The 20,138-nt window shown below is 38.8% G+C and overlaps 1 protein-coding gene across 1 annotated transcript; it reads right to left on the bottom strand.

The window, feature by feature from the left end:
* Positions 1–14,783: 14,783 nt before the first annotated feature.
* Positions 14,784–15,662, bottom strand: LOC138882702 (uncharacterized). Its single transcript, XM_070163317.1, has 2 exons — positions 15,396–15,662; positions 14,784–15,275 (listed from the first exon to the last, which is right to left on the bottom strand). Exons 1-2 carry the CDS (start codon positions 15,660–15,662, stop codon positions 14,784–14,786), a joined length of 759 nt encoding a protein of 252 aa, XP_070019418.1.
* Between the last annotated feature and the right edge of the window lie 4,476 nt (positions 15,663–20,138).

The following is a 20,138-nucleotide window of genomic DNA, read 5'->3' as shown; positions in this document are numbered from 1 at the left end:
AATCAAACTCAACCAAAATATAGCCAATATGACCAATTTCTTAAACAAATTCAACAACAACTCATATGAACACAGATGAACAACATCAAATTAATGTGAATAAATCAACCATATTGGGAACCAATCCTGGTTAACTTAAACCAAAAATGGATGAGCAATGAAACAATAATATTAACAACACAATACATGATTCATCAACGAACAAAAACCAAAACATAAACTCACACTAAATCACTGGATTAAAATGAACTTCAAACCAAGATGAACATGAATTAAATCCATTTTAGACAACAAACATGACGGATTCAAACGATTAAACCAACATATGTCCCTATTACAACTAAATTCTTTTAGACAAATAACAAGATTGACGAAGAAACAATTATGAACTTAAACTTGAATTTAACAATATTAACAATTTCTGAAAAACACATAAAACACATGAAACAAATTGAAGAGATAATTAATTAAACTTCAATTTGTATCTAACCAACATTAAACTAACAACTTTTACCTAAACAATAAATAAGAACAATGAAACAAACATGAAACAAACTGAAAAATTCACAAAATAATGAATAAAACAAACATTTACCGATTTTAGATTTGAGAATATCAAAAACAAAATACGGAGGAACTCAAAATACAACTAACTAGGAATGACCAACGACGAACGGAAATGGAAAACTCGGACAGAAAACTCGACGTACCGGACCTCGACTCAACGAAAAACCCTCGAACTTTGACGAAACGAAGAAGATGAAGCAACAGCAGAAGCGGCGGGGAGCAGTTGGAGAAGAAAGCAGAAGCAGCTGCCGTGGCGAGGAAGTAGCAGCAGTCGCGTGGTCGCAATAGCAACATGGCAAAGCAGCATCGCGGCACAGTAGAGCTGGTCGACGGACTGTAGTGAAGCAGCTGGTCGTTTAGTCGATGACACAGTCGGTCATGGAAGGCGAGGTTGAACACAGAAGCAGCAGCAGCTGGAGGTGAAGAACAGTAGAAGCCATGGGCATTAAAGACGCAGCAGTGGAATCGATGGATGCACTAGCCATGGCAGCCATGGATGATGGTTGACGACGAAGACGCAGCAATGGCGAACATGGTGATGACAAAGCAGGAGATGACGATGGCGGACTGCTTGGACGTGAGGATGGAGGGAAAGGGGCAGCCATGGGAGTGGGGCTTGGAGGTTGGAGAAGATGAAGAGAAAGAATGGGGGGGGGATTGGTTTAGTGTTTTAGGGTTTGGGTTTTTGTTTTGTTTTGTGTTGGACAAAAATGAAAAATGTAAAGGGGTTGGGTATTGGGGTTATGGTGCGGACCGGGTCGACCCGGTTTGAAATGGACCGGGTCGTGGGGAAGGTTGGACAATTTTTTGGGCCTGTGGCTTACAATTGAAGAAGTGGCCCAATCCGTTTTTTCTTTGTATTTTTGCTTTCTTTTCTTCTTTTATTTTTCTAAAACTAAATTATAAAAAATACTTAAATTATTATTAAGAACTAAATTAAGTTATAAAAGCGCAAATTAACTCCCAATAATAATTAACGCACAATTAAATAATAATTAAGCATAAAATTGTATATTTGGACATTAAATGCTAAAAATGCAAAAGATGCCTATTTTTGTAATTTTCAATTTTTGTAAAACAAACTTAATTACTAACAATTGTAGAATTACATCCTATATGCAAAATGCGATATATTTTTGTATTTTTTATTAATTTAACAACTAAACATGTACAGACAAATACAAATAATTATCCAAAAATATCACAAAATATCACAAAATTGCACACCAAAGAAAAATCATTTTATTTTTGAATTTTTTGGGAGTAATTCTCATATAGGGCAAAAATCACGTGCTTACAGCTGCCCCTCTTTGCCCGAAGACACGAAGGGTTTTCGTGCAAAGATAAAGCGAGCGATTTTTGCCCATCCGAGTACTCCGTGTGAAGCATTTTTTGAAAAAGATTTAACCGAACCTTTGCTTCAAAGGTTTCCTACATATCATGGGCTAAACAAGAATCAGGTCAATGTAGTTCGGAAAGTTTTGGTAGCTGAGACTACCGTGGGACTGCAATGTTACTGTTGTTGCATGCTATTACCACTGCTTACCGATCTCCTTGTTACGCCGTGCTTAAAAGAAAACAAGAAGCTAGGCTAGACTGCAATTTGTTCTTGTTGCCTTGCTTTCTTCTCTGCTTGCGTTTCTTCCGGTGCTTTTCTTCCGATGCTTCTAGCCCTTTGCTTTTCTGAATACCAGTTTTCATCATTTTGTTCGGTCCGATGGGGACATGGCTTTCTTTATTAAGCTTTTCGGCGGTTCCTCTGGGGATACGGCTTTCTTCATCAGATTTGTTATGCTGGACATGATTTAACGTTCTCCAGCCGCTTCTTTCAAGACGCGTCCTTTCTTCCTTTTGACTCAGGCGCTTGAATTTGTGCTGGGACCTCTTGTTGCAACCTTCTGCTTTCCGGTGCTGGGGATTTTTATTGTTTCCTGCTGGGGATTCCTGTTGTAACCCTCTGTTTTACTGTCTTCTGACTTGATCTTGAAATGTATTCCTTTGTTGTATGGGCGGGCTCCCAACTTCAATACTTGAAAAGTAATACTGAAATGTATTCCTCTGTTATATGGGCGGGCTCCCAACTTCAACACTTGAAATGAAAAGACTGAATGTATTCCTCTGTTCTATGGGCGGACTCCCAACTTCAACACTTGAAATGTAATACTGAAATGTATTCCTCTGTTTTATGGGCGGGCTCCCAACTTCAACGCTTGAAATGTAATACTGAAACGTATTCCTCTGTTATATGGGCGGGCTCCCAACTTCAAATAAACAACTTTTAAAATAAACGTCTTTCCTCTCTTCAGGCGGGCTCCTGACTTCAATAACAACTTTAAAAATAAACTCCATTCCTCTCTTCAGGCGAGCTCCTGATTTCAACAACTTTTCAAAATAAAATGCCATTCCTTTCTTTTGCTGGCGAGATTTTAACAACTTTTGTTTTTTAAAAATAAAACGCCTTTCCTTTCTTCAGGCGGGCTCCTGACTTCAACAACAATTTTGAAAAATAAAACGCCTTTCCTCTCTTCAGGCGGGCTCCTGACTTCAAACAAACAACTTTTAAAATAAACGCCATTCCGTTCTTCAGGCGGGCTCCTGGCTTCAAATAAACAACTTTTAAAATAAATGTCTTTCCTCTCTTCAGGCGGGCTCCTGACTTCAAACAAACAACTTTTAAAATAAACGCCATTCCGTTCTTCAGGGGGGCTCCTAACTTCAATAACAACTTTAAAAATAAACGGCATTCCTCTCTTCAGGCGGGCTCCTGACTTCAAACAAACAACTTTTAAAATAAAATGCCATTCCTTTCTTTAGGTTGGCGAGATTTCAACAACTTTTTTTAAAAAAATGCCATTCCTTTCTTTATGTTGGCGAGATTTCAACAACTTTTAAAAACGCCTTTCCTCTCTTCAGGCGGGCTCCTGACTTCAACCAATAATGTCAAAAATAAATCGCCATTCTGTTCTTCAGGGGGGCTCCTGACTTCAACCAATAATGTCAAAAAAAATTGCCATTCTGTTCTTCAGGGGGGCTCCTGACCTTGAAATTTGAATTATATTCCCTTGTTCTCTAGGTGGGCGCCTGCTTGCTATTTCAACTATTCTTCCTTGTTCTCCAGGTGGACGCCTGCTTGCTATTTCAATTGTTCTTCCTTGTTCTCCAGGTGGACGCCTGCTTGCTATTTCTTCAATTGCTCTTCCTTGTTCTCCAGGTGGACGCCTGCTTGTTGATATTTCAATTGCTCTTCCTTGTTCTCCAGGTGGACGCCTGCTTGCTGATATTTCCATTGCTCTTCCTTGTTCTCCAGGTGGACGCCTGATTGCTAATACTTCCATTGTTCTTCCTTGTTCTCCAGGTGGACGCCTGATTGCTGATACTTGAACTGTTCTTCCTTGTTCTCCAGGTGGACTCCTGCTTGCTGGTATTTCAATTGTTCTTCCTTGTTCTCCAGGTGGAGGCCTGCTTGCTACTTCAATTGTTCTTCCTTGTTCTCCAGGTGGATGCCTGCTTGCTGATATCTCAACTGTTCTTCCTTGTTCTCCAGGTGGACGCCTGCTTGCTGATATCTCAACTGTTCTTCCTTGTTCTCCAGGTGGACGCCTGCTTGCTGATATTTCAACTGTTCTTCCTTGTTCTCCAGGTGGAGGCCTGCTTGCTACTTCAATTGTTCTTCCTTGTTCTCCAGGTGGACGCCTGCTTGCTGGGGATAATACCACTGGGGGAGTCTCCTTTATTCCCCTCCTTCAAATTGTTTTTTTATTTTCTCTCAACACTGCTGGGGATAAAAGTGTTATCTTCATGGGATAACGTTGTTGAGGATAACGCTGCTGGGGAATTTTATCCCTTCAAATCGATGCTTCATTCTTCTGGAAGCTGCTGGGGATGATAATGGCTTTCGCTTTTTCTAAACACCAGTTTCATCTCTTTGGTTCTGTCCGCTGGGGATACAACTCCTTTTATTAAAACTTGTTATGTTGGGGGTAAAACTGGTTCAAAGACCACTTCCCTTGAGACTGGTGCTATCTTTATTCTACCCCGAATGGGTATCTGACTTCCAGAAAATTTTCTAAATGAAAGGAAAATTTTCTGCTCCAGTTTGACAGTCTCCCTTATGGCATGCATTTTTGTCATCAATGTCATTTCCTTTACCTGTTTCAAATTAAACAAAATTTGTTAGTTTAAAACGCGGTGGTTGGTTGTGATACTCCTACTGGGGATGGCTTTCCCTTTCTCCTTTCTTGCTCTGCGTTCCACAACTTGTTGGGGATGATATTATCTGCTGGGGATAATCCTTTTCTGCCGGGGATAAACCTCTTCTTTTGTGGCATAGTTCAGAAACTGTCATTTTCCCGACCTTTTAGTCTCGCAAGAATTTCCCAAATCATGCTCATTGCTCTCTTTGATTTGTCCACGGGCCCTGGCCTTGAGGTTTATAACCTTTGATTTTGGCAAGGGATGATATCTTTCTTGACACTGGCCTCGCGCTTGTTCCTTGCTGACTATACCACTTGGATGTACTAGCCAGATCTCATCTTGCATAATTGTAAAGCTGATGGCATATTTTGAAGTCAATTCTCACTTGTTCTGACCAAACATACTCTACTGGGGTATTTTTCTATGAAAGGAAAAGATAAAAGGGAACAGAATAAAAAGACAAAGGAAAAAGATGACTCTTTAACAAAAGAAACTATAAATAAAAACCTATCAAACGCAGATATCGACTCTAATGGTCATGACATGCACCTGCGGCCTATCCTCCGCCGTCAATCGTCTTTCAAGACCTGCAATTGGCAATTCCCCATCTGATTCTCAATCTTATTCGACTTGTAGTGCCCGAAGGATTTTCACTATCAAGCCTCTCTCATTTTGGTTTTTCTCTCAGCTTTCATCGCCTTATGGTGTCCGTGAAGATTTTCACCGATAAGACTCTCTCATTTGTATCACTTTCCAGCTGGGAATTTGGAGCGTTGCCGGTATGACTCTCTCTGCTGGAGATTAGAGTCCTTTCTGCTTTGGAACAGAATGTTATGTTCACCGGTAAGACTCTCATTTGTCTGACTTGACATCTTTTGAAGACTGATCAGAAGGTCTTTCTTTGGACCGTAATGTGGGTTTTGGATAGGCTAGAAATAAAGGGTATTAAAGACTCAAAAACAAAATAAATTTGGGGTTTAAAATTACAACATTCGGAACCAATTTTGCTTACCACAAGCGCAACCCTTGCCCCAGTTTCTTGGTTGGGGATTATTTATTTATAATTATTTTTTTTTTAATTTTTTTTATTACACCATGCGCACTGTGACCATTGTGGCCATTATGCACCCTATGACCGAGCCGTGAAGCGCCTACGTATCCTCTTTGAGGAATCAGGTCAAACGTAGTTCCCAATTCCTCTTTTTTCAATTGACTTTCTTTTGTTTTTGTTATCATTTTTCTTTTCTCTCTTTTTTTCATTTTTCTTTTGTCGTTTTGCTGTTTTCTTTTTTCTCTTTTTTTTTTGTTTACCTGTAATGCTTGTGTTTTCTAGTCGTTGCTAATGATTCCGAATGAGGGGTATGAAAGAAAAATAAATAAGGCTCAAAAGGGGTAACAAAGGATAAAGTGTTTAGGTAGCAGAACAAAATGCCTTCGTCATTCCAGTCTTCAAAACATGCCAAGTGCAAACAACATAATTGAACATAGATTTATAGTCTCTTCCGATGGTGCTGGACTTGACAATTATATTCACACGTTTGCTTTTAAATTTGTCATTTCTAAAGCACCGTTGGGCGACACTCTCACTCTTATTACCATGAACGACCCTCATGCCAATTTGGCAAATCTTGCTTTTAAACGGGCTTCTTTGTGCTTTACTTGCCCCAGTTCCACATGACTCGAGCTCCGAATAATCTCAAACCGTCCTTATTTCCTTTAAATGCTCTGATCACCTTTCTGGGGTTTTATGATTAACTTTTAAGATTAGGCCCAAACTGTGTGCGCATGTCATGTCACTAAAATCGGTGCTGAACAAAAATGATAAGAGGACTAAACAAAAAGATGACTGGAAATAATAAAAGACCGGCTTTTGTGTTAGACTACCGGCGAAATGGTTTGAATAACAAAACAAACAAAACAAACCAAAATAAAATCCTAAAATAGCATGGACAAACTTAAACAGACCGCTATGACAAATGGGAAGATAAGAAAGTTTGACACAAGACAATATCCGGATTACAACCCTAAGAATAATCCGGTCAACAGAAATGACAACAAAATAAGCCACCACAAGTTTCTCTCTTGCTAACAAAGGAACGGAGCGTCCTCCCACTTTATCAAAACTGGCATCTTAGCCACTGAGCTTCGCATCAATACTACCAAGACCATTACCATCTTCAATATCATCAACCTCCGTCAACAAGTCCCAATAGGATTCGAGTGCTTCTGTTATTAGGCCTGATCCCCGCAAAGTGTGCTTCTGGGTCTTGTATTTACGGCTTACTACAAACCAACCACCTAACTTTCTTTGTGAATCAAAGCAAAACAGAATAGAATGGACTCAGTCGGTCCTCATTATTAACAACATTTTTTTTCTTTTTCTTTTTCTCTTTTTTTCGATTTTTTTTCATTTTTTCATCATTTTTTTTTATTTTTTTTTGTTGTGGTCGAATCTTATGGAGATTGCCTACGTATCATGACCCCGCATGAATCAGACCTTGCGTAGTTCGGACCAAATAAAGATAAACAATAATTTTTTCAATATTCATATTAAAACAAACTGGATTTCAAAGGTTTAAAGATGACCTACAAACTCGAAGATCAAACAACCCACATATTCTAATTAAAAGGTTTACAAACTCCAAAAATAAATGGCCAGCTTCCTTTCTCCGTTTGATAAATGCAACCAAACGGTTATTTTTGCAAATGTGGCCCCTTCCAAATTTCACATGAATTTTGAGGCCGGGGAGGATTATTTCATGACACTTTACAAACTTGTCCATTCTTTTACGCAAATAACCTTTCGACAACTGAAAGATACTCTAAGGCTATTTTGGCAAGAACGGTTTAAGACACTGCCGAAGCTGGCTCGGCTTATTTTGACCAAAAGCCCAAACGGTCTCTTTGTTTTTTTTTCTTTTTCAAATTACAATAAAAACCTGGTGTTGCAAACACGACCCTCCTGCGCCTCGAGGGCGAAGATTTTTAAGGCTGTGTGGGTCAACTGGACCACATCTTAAACATGACCCAAAAAGTGGCTGTTTATGCAAAGTCAGCCTTTCGGCGTCCCTTTCGGGAGCATTCGACTATTTTTGACAAAACAGCATCACCCGACTTATTTATGACAAAATTAAAACTTTGACATATTTTTTTTTAATTTTTTATTTTTGGTTATCTTAGCAAAAGGTGGGGTTGGACCCGATGAGGGTTGCCTACGTATCTCACATCCGGTGAGAATCAAACCCGTGTAGTTCGGGCAAATTAACCGAACTATTTTAAAACAGGATTTTTTTTTCTTTTTCAGCAACAAATAACAAAACCACTTTCCAAGCACGACTCTTTCATTTTCATTTTGGCATTTTCAGAAACAAATAAAAAAAACTATTTTAAAAATAAGACTTTTTTTTTCATTGTCATTTTTCAGGGGAAGACAAACTATTTTCCTTTTTTATTTTTATGTTTTTAAAAATAAGACAGAACAACGACTTTTTTTTTCTATTTTTCTTTTGCTTTTAATAAAACAAACTAGTATGACAATTTTTTTTTCATTTTCTCAAAATTTCGGCAGAGTTTTAACGGTATTCGGGCGTTGGTTTTTTTTTTTTAAAAATAAACAATCAATTCCCTAACCACTATTTCTTTTTTTTTCAATTTCAAAATATTATTCCTGATATTCAAAAGTCAGTCAACACACAAGTCCGAATTAAATAAATGCGCAAGTAGCAGCAAGTAAGATGCATCAGGATGGTCATTTTTATTTTTTGGTATACCTGTCATAGACAGACCCAACCCCTGTGTTGAGCCTCCAACGTTTGTTCCTACTAGGGATCCGGCATGAAGCTGAGTTATTCTAAGTGAAAAACCTGAGGCATATTCTTTTAGACATGGTTTACCCAAGTGGACAGCTTGAGCCGAAGTGGGGGCAACATACCGGGAGCACGAAAGTCTACCCGGCCTAGTTACTTGTCCCAACTTCGTATTATTTGGTATGACTTCTAACAGAAAGGGGGGCCACGCGCACGTGTTCACCATAAATTCAGAAGACTCAGAAGGAAGAAGGGTTTCGTAGCAGTTTTATATGCACAATTCAGATAATATTAAAGCGGTAAAAAGCAACATTTAGCACATTAAGCATGAATACGTTAAAAAAAAATCCGATAACAAACAAAGCCAACCATAACAGTTATTTTAAGCTCGAATTCTTGAACCCTGAACCAGAGATTCTGGGTCCATTTATCCTCAGCAGAGTCGCCAAAGCTATGGAACCTCCTTTTTCCGCCCCCGCGAGGGTACAAGGAGTTTTTCCAATTAAAGGACAATCGAAACGAAATTTATTTATTTATTTCAGAGTCGCCACTTGGGAGATTTAGGGTGTCCCAAGTCACCAATTTTAATGCCGAATCGAGGAAAAGCATGACTCTGTATTACTGTCCGCGAACCAGAAATCCGGATAAGGAATTCTGTTAACCCGGGAGAAGGTGTTAGGCATTCCCGAATTCCGTGGTTCTAGCACGGTCGCTCAACTGTTATAGTTGGCTTGATTATCTGATATAATGTATTATAAACTTATGTGCAAATTTTATCCTTTAGCCGCTTTTATTATTATATTTTTTAAAAGAATGTGAACATCGTTTAAAAACATGTCTTTGGATTGCGTCACATAAAATGCACCCGCGATCCGGAACGTATTTTTATTCAATGTTTTGGGATTTGGATTTGGGTCGCATAAATGCGCACCCGTGTTTAAGAATGTATTATTATTAAAATCGTGCCTAAAGCGATTAGCGTATTATTATTTATGGGGACAGCCATGAAGTTCGCTAAGCGGCTGATCCCGAAGTCTAATTAATTTTAATTAAACATTTTATGAGGGCCCCGCAATCTATACATTTTATTAAGCGAGGCTCGTCTCATTTTATTTTTAAAAGGACAGTCCTAAAATGCCTACATTTTTCTATTGAAATTTGTCTCTACAAAATAAAAGAGAAAATATCTTAATTTATTTACATGCTTGAGTTGTTATAGATGAATTTTGAATATGATTCATAAAATCTGAAAATGATGCAAACAGGACAGTCCGTTGCCACTGCAGGCCGAGGCCCAACGTGTATGACATAAAACTAGACCTGGGTCGTCTTATTCACATGTTATTACCTAGTTACATTATACTAGACATGCTCTCAGTTTGTCAAATTAGAAAAAAAAACTTAGCAATCTAATTTTAATCCTAGACCATTTACATGCTGAAATTAACCAATATTATTTAACTAAAAAATATTTCTACCAAGTTCCTACTAGATGGCCTATTCGTTAGATTTTTTACTCGGCAGAGTTACTACACCATTTATTTATTTTTAGGCGATATATAGATAGTTCATCCGTTAAGCTATCGACGGATGTTCCACTATATGTATTAAATAACTACATGATTCTGATTTTTGCAAGCTAAATAATTTATACATTCAAATAAACTTCAGAATATAATTAAAGTAAATTTAGAATTCAACTCTTCATTTTCGTATTCATGCTTCCTGTTTCAGTTTACAATAATCAGCGTGTCAGTTTTGTACCTGATATTGGAAACAAAAGAAGATGAAGATGAGAATCAGCAGCAGTAATAACAATACAGCACAGCAATAACAGTCCAGCAACAGTTGCAACCCAGGAACAGACCGGTGGAGTAGTAATCCCAAAACAAAAGCTTCAAGCTTTTATGAAACAACAACAATTAATGCTTATTTCAAACAATGAAAGAAAGCAGAAGATTTTTTTTAGTTTTTTTTTATTTGAAAGTTTAAATATTTTTCGGAATTTTTCTTTTTCTCTTAAATATTCAGCTCTTTTTTTCTCTCTCTTATTCTCTCTATTCTTCTCTGTCCGTTCTTTTTCTTATTCTCCTCCTAAAATCTGATTCAAGACCTCTTATTTATTTTCCATCCCAAACCCTTTAATCCATTAATAAAACCATACTTTCTCCTACCAAACCCATTATCTTCCCACTAATCCCCCACTACATTAAACAAATATATCAACCCAACCCATTACTTCTTGTCCTCCATGCCTACCATAAATAATTACCATATTCCCCCCACTACATTTTGTCTTGTCCCCCATTTATATTAAACAACTATATCAAACCCCATCCCATTACATTTTGTCCCCCATGCTTAACATAAAGAATTATTCAAAATGTTCAATTACCAAACTACCCCTCCGACCTTATTGCAATTACCATTTTACCCCTGCACGTACTGCGATTTACCAAACTACCCCCATCAACTATAACCAATCAATTAATCAAACTCAACCAAAATATAGCCAATATGACCAATTTCTTAAACAAATTCAACAACAACTCATATGAACACAGATGAACAACATCAAATTAATGTGAATAAATCAACCATATTGGGAACCAATCCTGGTTAACTTAAACCAAAAATGGATGAGCAATGAAACAATAATATTAACAACACAATACATGATTCATCAACGAACAAAAACCAAAACATAAACTCACACTAAATCACTGGATTAAAATGAACTTCAAACCAAGATGAACATGAATTAAATCCATTTTAGACAACAAACATGACGGATTCAAACGATTAAACCAACATATGTCCCTATTACAACTAAATTCTTTTAGACAAATAACAAGATTGACGAAGAAACAATTATGAACTTAAACTTGAATTTAACAATATTAACAATTTCTGAAAAATACATAAAACACATGAAACAAATTGAAGAGATAATTAATTAAACATCAATTTGTATCTAACCAACATTAAACTAACAACTTTTACCTAAACAATAAATAAGAACAATGAAACAAACATGAAACAAACTGAAAAATTCACAAAATAATGAATAAAACAAACATTTACCGATTTTAGATTTGAGAATATCAAAAACAAAATACGGAGGAACTCAAAATACAACTAACTAGGAATGACCAACGACGAACGGAAATGGAAAACTCGGACAGAAAACTCGACGTACCGGACCTCGACTCAACGAAAAACCCTCGAACTTTGACGAAACGAAGAAGATGAAGCAACAGCAGAAGCGGCGGGGAGCAGTTGGAGAAGAAAGCAGAAGCAGCTGCCGTGGCGAGGAAGTAGCAGCAGTCGCGTAGTCGCAGCAGCAACATGGCAAAGCAGCATCGCGGCACAGTAGAGCTGGTCGACAGACTGTAGTGAAGCAGCTGGTCGTTTAGTCGACGACACAGTCGGCCATGGAAGGCGAGGTTGAACACAGAAGCAGCAGCAGCTGGAGGTGAAGAACAGTAGAAGCCATGGGCATTAAAGACGCAGCCGTGGCATCGATGGATGCACTAGCCATGGCAGCCATGGATGATGGTTGACGACAAAGATGCAGCAATGGCGAACATGGTGATGACAAAGCAGAAGATGACGATGGCGGACTGCTTGGACGTGAGGATGGAGGGAAAGAGGCAGCCATGGGAGGTGGGGCTTGGAGGTTAGAGAAGATGAAGAGAAAGAAGGGGGGCGGGGCGGATTGGTTTAGTGTTTTAGGGTTTGGGTTTTTGTTTTGTTTTGTGTTGGACAAAAATGAAAAATGTAGAGGGGTTGGGTATTGGGGTTATGGGGCGGACCGGGTCGACCCGGTTTGAAATGGACCGGTTCATGAGGAAGGTTGGACAATATTTTGGGCCTGTGGCTTACAATTGAAGAAGTGGCCCAATCCGATTTTTCTTTGTATTTTTGCTTTCTGGTCTTCTTTTATTTTTCTAAAACTAAATTATAAAAAATACTTAAATTATTATTAAGAACTAAATTAAGTTATAAAAGCGCAAATTAACTCCCAATAACAATTAACGCACAATTAAATAATAATTAAGCATAAAATTGTATATTTGGACATTAAATGCTAAAAATGCAAAAGATGCCTATTTTTGTAATTTTCAATTTTTGTAAAACAAACTTAATTACTAACAATTGTAGAATTACATCCTACATGCAAAATGCGACATATTTTTGTATTTTTTATTAATTTAACAACTAAACATGTACAGACAAATACAAATAATTATCCAAAAATATCATAAAAATATCACAAAATTGCACACCAAGGAAAATTATTTTATTTTGAATTTTTTGGGAGTAATTCTCATATAGGGCAAAAATCACGTGCTTACAAGGAGCATTGTCGATCACGGGTACATTCGACGGGGATGTAGACCAGTACTTTGCATGCCCATCTACCGCAGCTGAGGATCAGCCTACCCGGGACGTGGATGGCGGGCGCAGGTTGAGTTATGCCTCATCCCCGGCGGTTGATGCGGATCTACCACCGGGGCAGGTATGTTTGTATTATTTTAAAATTTCAATTTGTTTTCTTTTCCTTAATGAGCTGACATTAATTAATTTTTAACTTTCTTATGTATGTTTTGTCCCAGCCCATCTTTGAGGCCACTACATGCTTTGATGATGATACCATGGATGCATATACTCAGGCAGCCGACGAGACCACGGTGAGAAAATAATTTTTGACTCAACACGTACAATACAAATATACTTTTTCACATGCTAAGATTACTACTTGTTTTGTAGGTTACTGACGACCCGACGACATATTCTTCTGATCCTGCTAGCTGTGGTGTCGATGTTGCTGCACATCCTCACATAAAGAGGCGGCTTGATGACGATGATCCAGATAGTGTACCCGGACGACAGGGGATGCGACTTAGGCCGGCAGCAGCACTGAAGCACACAGGCTGCGGGACTCACTGATTTACTTATGTTTTTAGTTTGTGTAAATAGTGCATTATGTAAATAATGGTAACAATTATCTTTTAACAACATTTTTATTTTAATTGCGTTTGAACAACAATTTTACTTAAATATTACACAAGAAACACAAACATTGCAAACGTAACACAAAAACAAACAGTAAAACTAAAACCATCACTGCACAAAGGATAACTAAAACCATAAAACGCAGTACTATACCACGCATTATATTAAATTTTTCTGTAATAAACCAGCTTTTTTCACATGGTTTTCATCTTTTTCAGAACGACAAGACAACTCCATAAAATACAGTACTATACCACGCTTTATATATTAAAATTTTCTGCAATAAAGCAGCTTTTTTCACAGGGTTTTAATCTTTTTTCAGAACGACAAGACAACTCCATAAAACGCAGTACTATACCACGCTTTATATATTAAATCTCGCCTATAAATAGAGGCCTCATTATAGTTATTTTGTTTGCTCAAAAATTAGTAAAAGCAAATATTTCATTAAAAGTAAGGTTTTTACTAAAAGCAAATATTTCATTAAATGGCTCAACCTCTTCGTCCACCAAAGTGCAACTATGGAAAAGAATGCTCGATGCAAAATTGTTGGGACGGTGGTGAAGTTGGACGCCGCTACTGGTGCTGTATGAACCAGTTATACAAGGTTCCCGGTGAACCTATTTGTGATTTTGAGGAATGGGTTGATGAACCATGTTATCAGGAATGCTACAGAGAACAACTGCATTTTCTTCATAATATGTGTTTATGCCAACGGGAAACACAAAGAGAAAGCGATAGAATTATTGTAGAAATGAGGGCAAAACTAAAGGAGGTGGGAGAAGAAAAATAAAAAGCACAATGGAATTGTAAAGCACAAAAGGAATGTAAAAAAAAATATAAACGGGAACTTGCGGAGGTGAAGGCAAAACTGAAAGAGGTAGAAGAAGAAAAAGAACAAATAGAAGAACGATTTAAGTGGTTGGAGCGGAGAATAAATGGCAACCGACACTAAATATTGGCATGTATGTGTTTAGTGTATTTTTCATATTTTATGTATTTTTATTATGTTGGCCTGTTATGTTTGTGTTTGTGCTGTAGTAATGTTTTATTTTAATTGAAGTGGCATGTATGGCATGTATTGAAGTGGCATGTATTGGCATGTATGGCATGTATGTGTACTAAGTTTATTTGATATATAATGCAACATACACAAGTACAAACACGTATTACAAAAAACAATACCAAAACAAAAGATTAGGGGTATCCTTGATAGTTGGGTACATTCGACGAACTTGCACCAGGAGATGGCTTACCACCACCACGCACACCACCTGAAGGACATTTACGACGGTTGTGTCCTGTTTGTGAGCATATGCCACATTTACGCGGATAAACGGTGTCACCAACATCCATTTGGTTCCGTATACGCGTTCTCTTTTGTACTTGCAGCTTGCGCAAATAGTCCTTGTTACATACCATCTTAAAAGGTTCCGACGGCCAATAATGCTCAACACCTAATGGCTGTAACTTCCCACTATACGTGTCTATGCATGCAGCAACACTGTATTGCCTATCACTATAGTTTTTTGCCCCATATACAACTTGTTGAAAACACTTCAACGCATGTGCGCACGGCATGTGGTATATGGTCCATTTCCCATATGAACACAACCTTCTATTTTCATTCACTGTCTGTAGATTATTCCCACGGTGTCTACGGATAGCGGTCTTAACTTCAAAAATACCCTGTTCATGATCGTACTGAAGAAATGAATGCCACTATGCTCGCCTCCTGGACCTTTTAAATCTTCTCATGGGTATTGGCATAAATTGAACACCCCTGTCCATCAATGCTGATGTAGATACATGCCTTTCAACAAACCTCTCTACACTCTGTTTGAATGTCATGCAGACTATGGAAGTGACAGGCAGACCACGAGCAGACTTCAACAAGCCGTTGAATGACTCCGACACGTTTGTAGTGAGGGCTCCCCATCGTCTGCCGCCATCATCATGCAATGTCCATATGTGAAGCTCATGCCCCATCAACCAAGTATAGGCTTGTGGTTCTAACTGCCGGATCGCTTCCATGCGCCTCGTGAATTTGCACTTCTGGTGCTCAGTTGCAGCCATCCACATTAAGTCATGCAAGGCCTTGTCAGGATATTTCTTCTGGAAATTGGCCTTCAGGTGACGCACACAGTAACGGTGGTATGCATATGGTTCCTACCATTCAGGAAAGTAACGTACAAAATTTAAAATACCACCATGCCGATCAGATATTAGACAAATACCTGAACGCTGTTTGACAACATGCTGCTTCAAGTGGTTCAAAAAAGCGTCCATGTCTCTTCGCTTTCGTTGGCACATATGGCAGAAGCTAGTGGAAATATTTGCCCGTTGGCATCTACTGCAACTACAATCAAAAGCTTAATATCATACTTTCCATAGACATGAGTACCGTCTATGGAAATAACATGACGACAATGCACAAAACCATCAATTGCTAGTTTAAATGACCAGAACATATAGTTGAAAATATATTCGGGTCTGTCCGGACTCCGCTCACGCCTCCATTCAACAATAGTCTCGGGATTAAAGTGTTGCAGTGCAGCCATGTACCTGGGCAGATTTGAAAAAGACTTATCCCAGTCGCCATAAATAAGTTCAAAGGCACGTTTGTGACCGAGATATGCCTTTCTTTTGGTTATAGTACAACCATACTCCTGGTGGACAACTGTAATACACTCTTTAATCAGGACACTTCCAAATATGGAATCAAGACAGGAGAAATCAAGTCCACATCCAAGTTAAAGTGATTCTCATTGTATGTGTCCATTTCACATCTGTGCTCGCTAATAAATTTACCCACTTTCCACAAACCTGATTTCTTCTTGGTGGCACACAACATCCAGTGACAACCCATAAAGTCTCTACGGCATACAACCTTATATTTCTCCGTAGTTGACTCACTTACCGTTATCTCACGGCACTCTCTTGTACTGTAGATTTTTACATCCCTAATTAGGCGAGCTTTTCGGGGAAATACATGCCCTTTGTCAGAACAGCTGGTCTAGACTCATCCTACATCACTGACCGAAATACATCATCATCCCTTGTGAGGGCATCCACGTTCGGCATGCTTGGAAAATTATCAAGGTAGGGAATATTCCGCTCATGAAATGGCACGTGGGACTCGTACACTCTTGGTCTAGCGGGAGGTGGAGGAACATGCTCCCTCGTCAGCTCAGGTTCAACATTCACTTCCTCCTCATCATCACCCTCATCATGGAAGGGTGTGTCATCCCCAGACTCATCCGCATTGTTGTCATAATCACTATCATCTTCCTGACTCTGCGCATCTGCCAAATCACGAGTAAATACGTCGTCTATGGGCAACTGTGTGAGGTCAAGAGCTTCAAGAAGCTCATTTTCACTACATAAAAAGAACAAAATGACAAGTTACCCAACTAGATAAATACTTTAGATATAGCTATATCATTTTACTTACAAGTCGTACTGTCTTGACGTTTCATGATGGATATTTTCTTGTTGGCGATGACTCCCGGATGGACCACCTTGGTCCAATACTCCAGAACTACGCATATTCCAACAAGGGGCGGGGTCATAACTTGTAAAATTCATATCCGGACGGTACCCCCTATGAAAAATATGAGTGTTAATACAAATCTAATTAAAACATAAAATAAACATCGCTAAAGCGTAGTAAAATTGAAGTTTACTAGTCGTCTTATTTATTATATAAAGTCAAAAAATTATTTTGTGGTTGCTCATTCGCCGGTGGTGACAAGTTTAAATCAAGGCAAGCTCTTTTATCAGCAATCTGTCCGGCAAAAACTGCTCCAGAATAACCACCCGATGACTGGGGGTTATCCCTACTATGCACGCCCTCATTATTGGAAACGTCTTCCACCTTGACGTACATTTCCAATAATTTTATTACAATACATTCCCTGTATTCATCCGAAATACGCAAAACATCTCTAAGAGTTTCATCATCCTCGATGTTAAACTCAGAATAAAAAGCAAACCCCTACGGAGTCACTGAATACGAAAATCTACCGGTTACTTTAAGGTTAACCAAACACCTCCTATCACTCATTTTTGTACGTAACAACGATACCAATTTATTGTACTCTATAGTAAGCGGCAATTTAACATGACACTGTGGAGGTGAGCTATACCTCACAGAGTTATTCTCCAGCACAACCTCACCCCCAATATAGTGAAACCCTTATTTTTGGCACTTCAGACGTTGTAAAAAAATGATTGATAAGAAGAAGAGAGAAGTATGAACGTAAGTTTGAAGTAAAGTATTGAATGGATTTTCATAAAATTGAAACGCCTAAAATAAGGTAAGTCCAAGAATTTTTCTATGTAAAATGCAGTACAATACTACGTTTTATGTATTTAAAAGATTGTTATGTCAGTTAATTGGTGGGGCCAAAAATCAGAGTAAAACGTAGTATAATAGTACGTTTCAGGTAAAAGGCATTATTATACTGCATTTTACAAAAAAAACAAATGTGTTGTACTGATTTTAAGTAAAACGCAGTATAGTACTACGAATTAGTAAAAAAAATTAAAAATAAAATGCAGTACTATACTGCATTTTACTTTAACGGCCAAATTTCCGTTAAAGTAAAACGCAATATAGTACTGCGTTTTACTTAGAAACGTAACATTTTTTTTGAAACATTAGACACGTGTTTTTTGTCCAAAAAACCATCAAAAAAGTTTCGGACTCAATATTTGATTCAATAACTATAAATAAAAATTGATTCTCTAGTTTCACAATTAATAAGTATTTTAAAAAAAATATTTTGGATTATTACAGCCATCCTTCTTCTTCACAAATAGAACATGTGCACCCCAAGGTGAGACATAAGGCTTGATAAACCACTTCTAAAGGAACTCCTGATGCTAGTCCTTCAACTCCTTCATTTCAGACGGTGACATGCGGTACGGTGGAATAGAAATGGGCTGAGTGCCCGGCACCAGATCAATTACGAAGTCAATATCCCTATCCGACGGCATGCCTGACAAGTCTGCAGAAAACACATCCGAAAAATCCCTCACCACCAGAACTAAATCAATAGTAAGAGTCTCTGCACTGACATCCCTCACAAAGGCCAAATAGGATACACAACCTTTCCCAACCATCTGTTGGGCCTTAAAGTATAAAGTCACTTTAGTGGGAACATAATCTAAATGACATCACCACTCAATTCGAGGTAACCCCAACATCGCCAACATTACAGTCTTAGCGTGACAGTCTAAAATAGCATGATAGGGAGACAACCAATCCATACCCAATATCACATCAAAATCAACCATACTAAGCAATAGAAGATCCACTATATTCTCCAATCCCCCAATGGTCAGTACACACAACCTATACACACGGTCCACAATAATAGTATCGCCTACTAGGGTGGATACATGAACAGATGAAGCTAGAGACTCACGGGGCATGTCTAGATAATGAGCAAAGTATGACACATATGAATAAGTAAAGTCAGGGTCAAATAATACCGAAGCATCTCGGTGACTGAGATAATACCTGTAATCACAGTATCTAAACCAATAACATCTGGCCTGGCTAGAAGAGCATATAAATGGGCCTGACCTCCGCCTGATTGGCCTCCCCCTCTTGAGCGACCCCTAGCTCACTGAGTTTTACCCTGAGCTGACTGGGGGGATGGCGATGTAACTAGTGCTAAAGATGTAGCCTAACCACTCTGCTGCTCTGGACATCCCTGACGATGAGGACACTACCTCCATATATTCCCAAACTCCCCATACTCAAAATAACCCCCTGGTGGTGGTGGTGGGGATTGAAGGGAACCACGAGCATCGGGAAAACTGGTAGATGAACCGACAATAGACTAGCCCTGAACCGATGGAGCACGGGACGAACCCTAAGCTGGAAGAGCACTGAGAGATGAGTGACCCTGCTGAGAACTGTGAAAACTATGGCCAGATGATACACCAAGGTGAGCTGGACGAGTCGTCTGAGCATGCCTGAAAGGACGACCCCTACCGTGGTGAAATTGACCTCCAAAAGGAACACTACCAAAACTACCAAATCCACGAGGTCTCTTGGCCTCCCTCTCTATTCGCTCCTGGCAGGGAATCGACTCTATATCTAGAGCAATGTCAACAAACTCCTCAAAAGAAGCACCAGACACCCCCTCTTTAGTCATAAGAATCTGCAGTTGATATGTGAGGCCATCAACAAACCTTTTGATCCTCTCCCTATCTGTGGGAACCAACCAAATAGCATGATGGACCAACTTAGAAAAACTCATCTCGTACTGTATCACAGTCATATCATCCTGACGCAACTGCTCGAACTGCCTGCACAGCTCCTCTCTGCGGGACTACGACATATACTTGTCCACGAAGAGAATGGAGAACTGTTGCCAGGTAAGGGGATGCACCAACAGGCCTACGCCTCTCATAAGCCTCCCACCAAGTGAAGGTAGCTCTAAAGAACTAAAAAGTAGTGAACGAGACCCCACTGGTCTCCAAAATACCTTCTGTACGAAGAATTCTCTGACACTTATCCAAGAAACCCTGGGCATC

Source organism: Nicotiana sylvestris, chromosome 12 (genome assembly GCF_000393655.2).
Source record: "Nicotiana sylvestris chromosome 12, ASM39365v2, whole genome shotgun sequence".
Classification (NCBI taxonomy): domain Eukaryota; kingdom Viridiplantae; phylum Streptophyta; class Magnoliopsida; order Solanales; family Solanaceae; genus Nicotiana; species Nicotiana sylvestris.
This window is presented reverse-complemented; position numbering and strand designations above follow the sequence as displayed.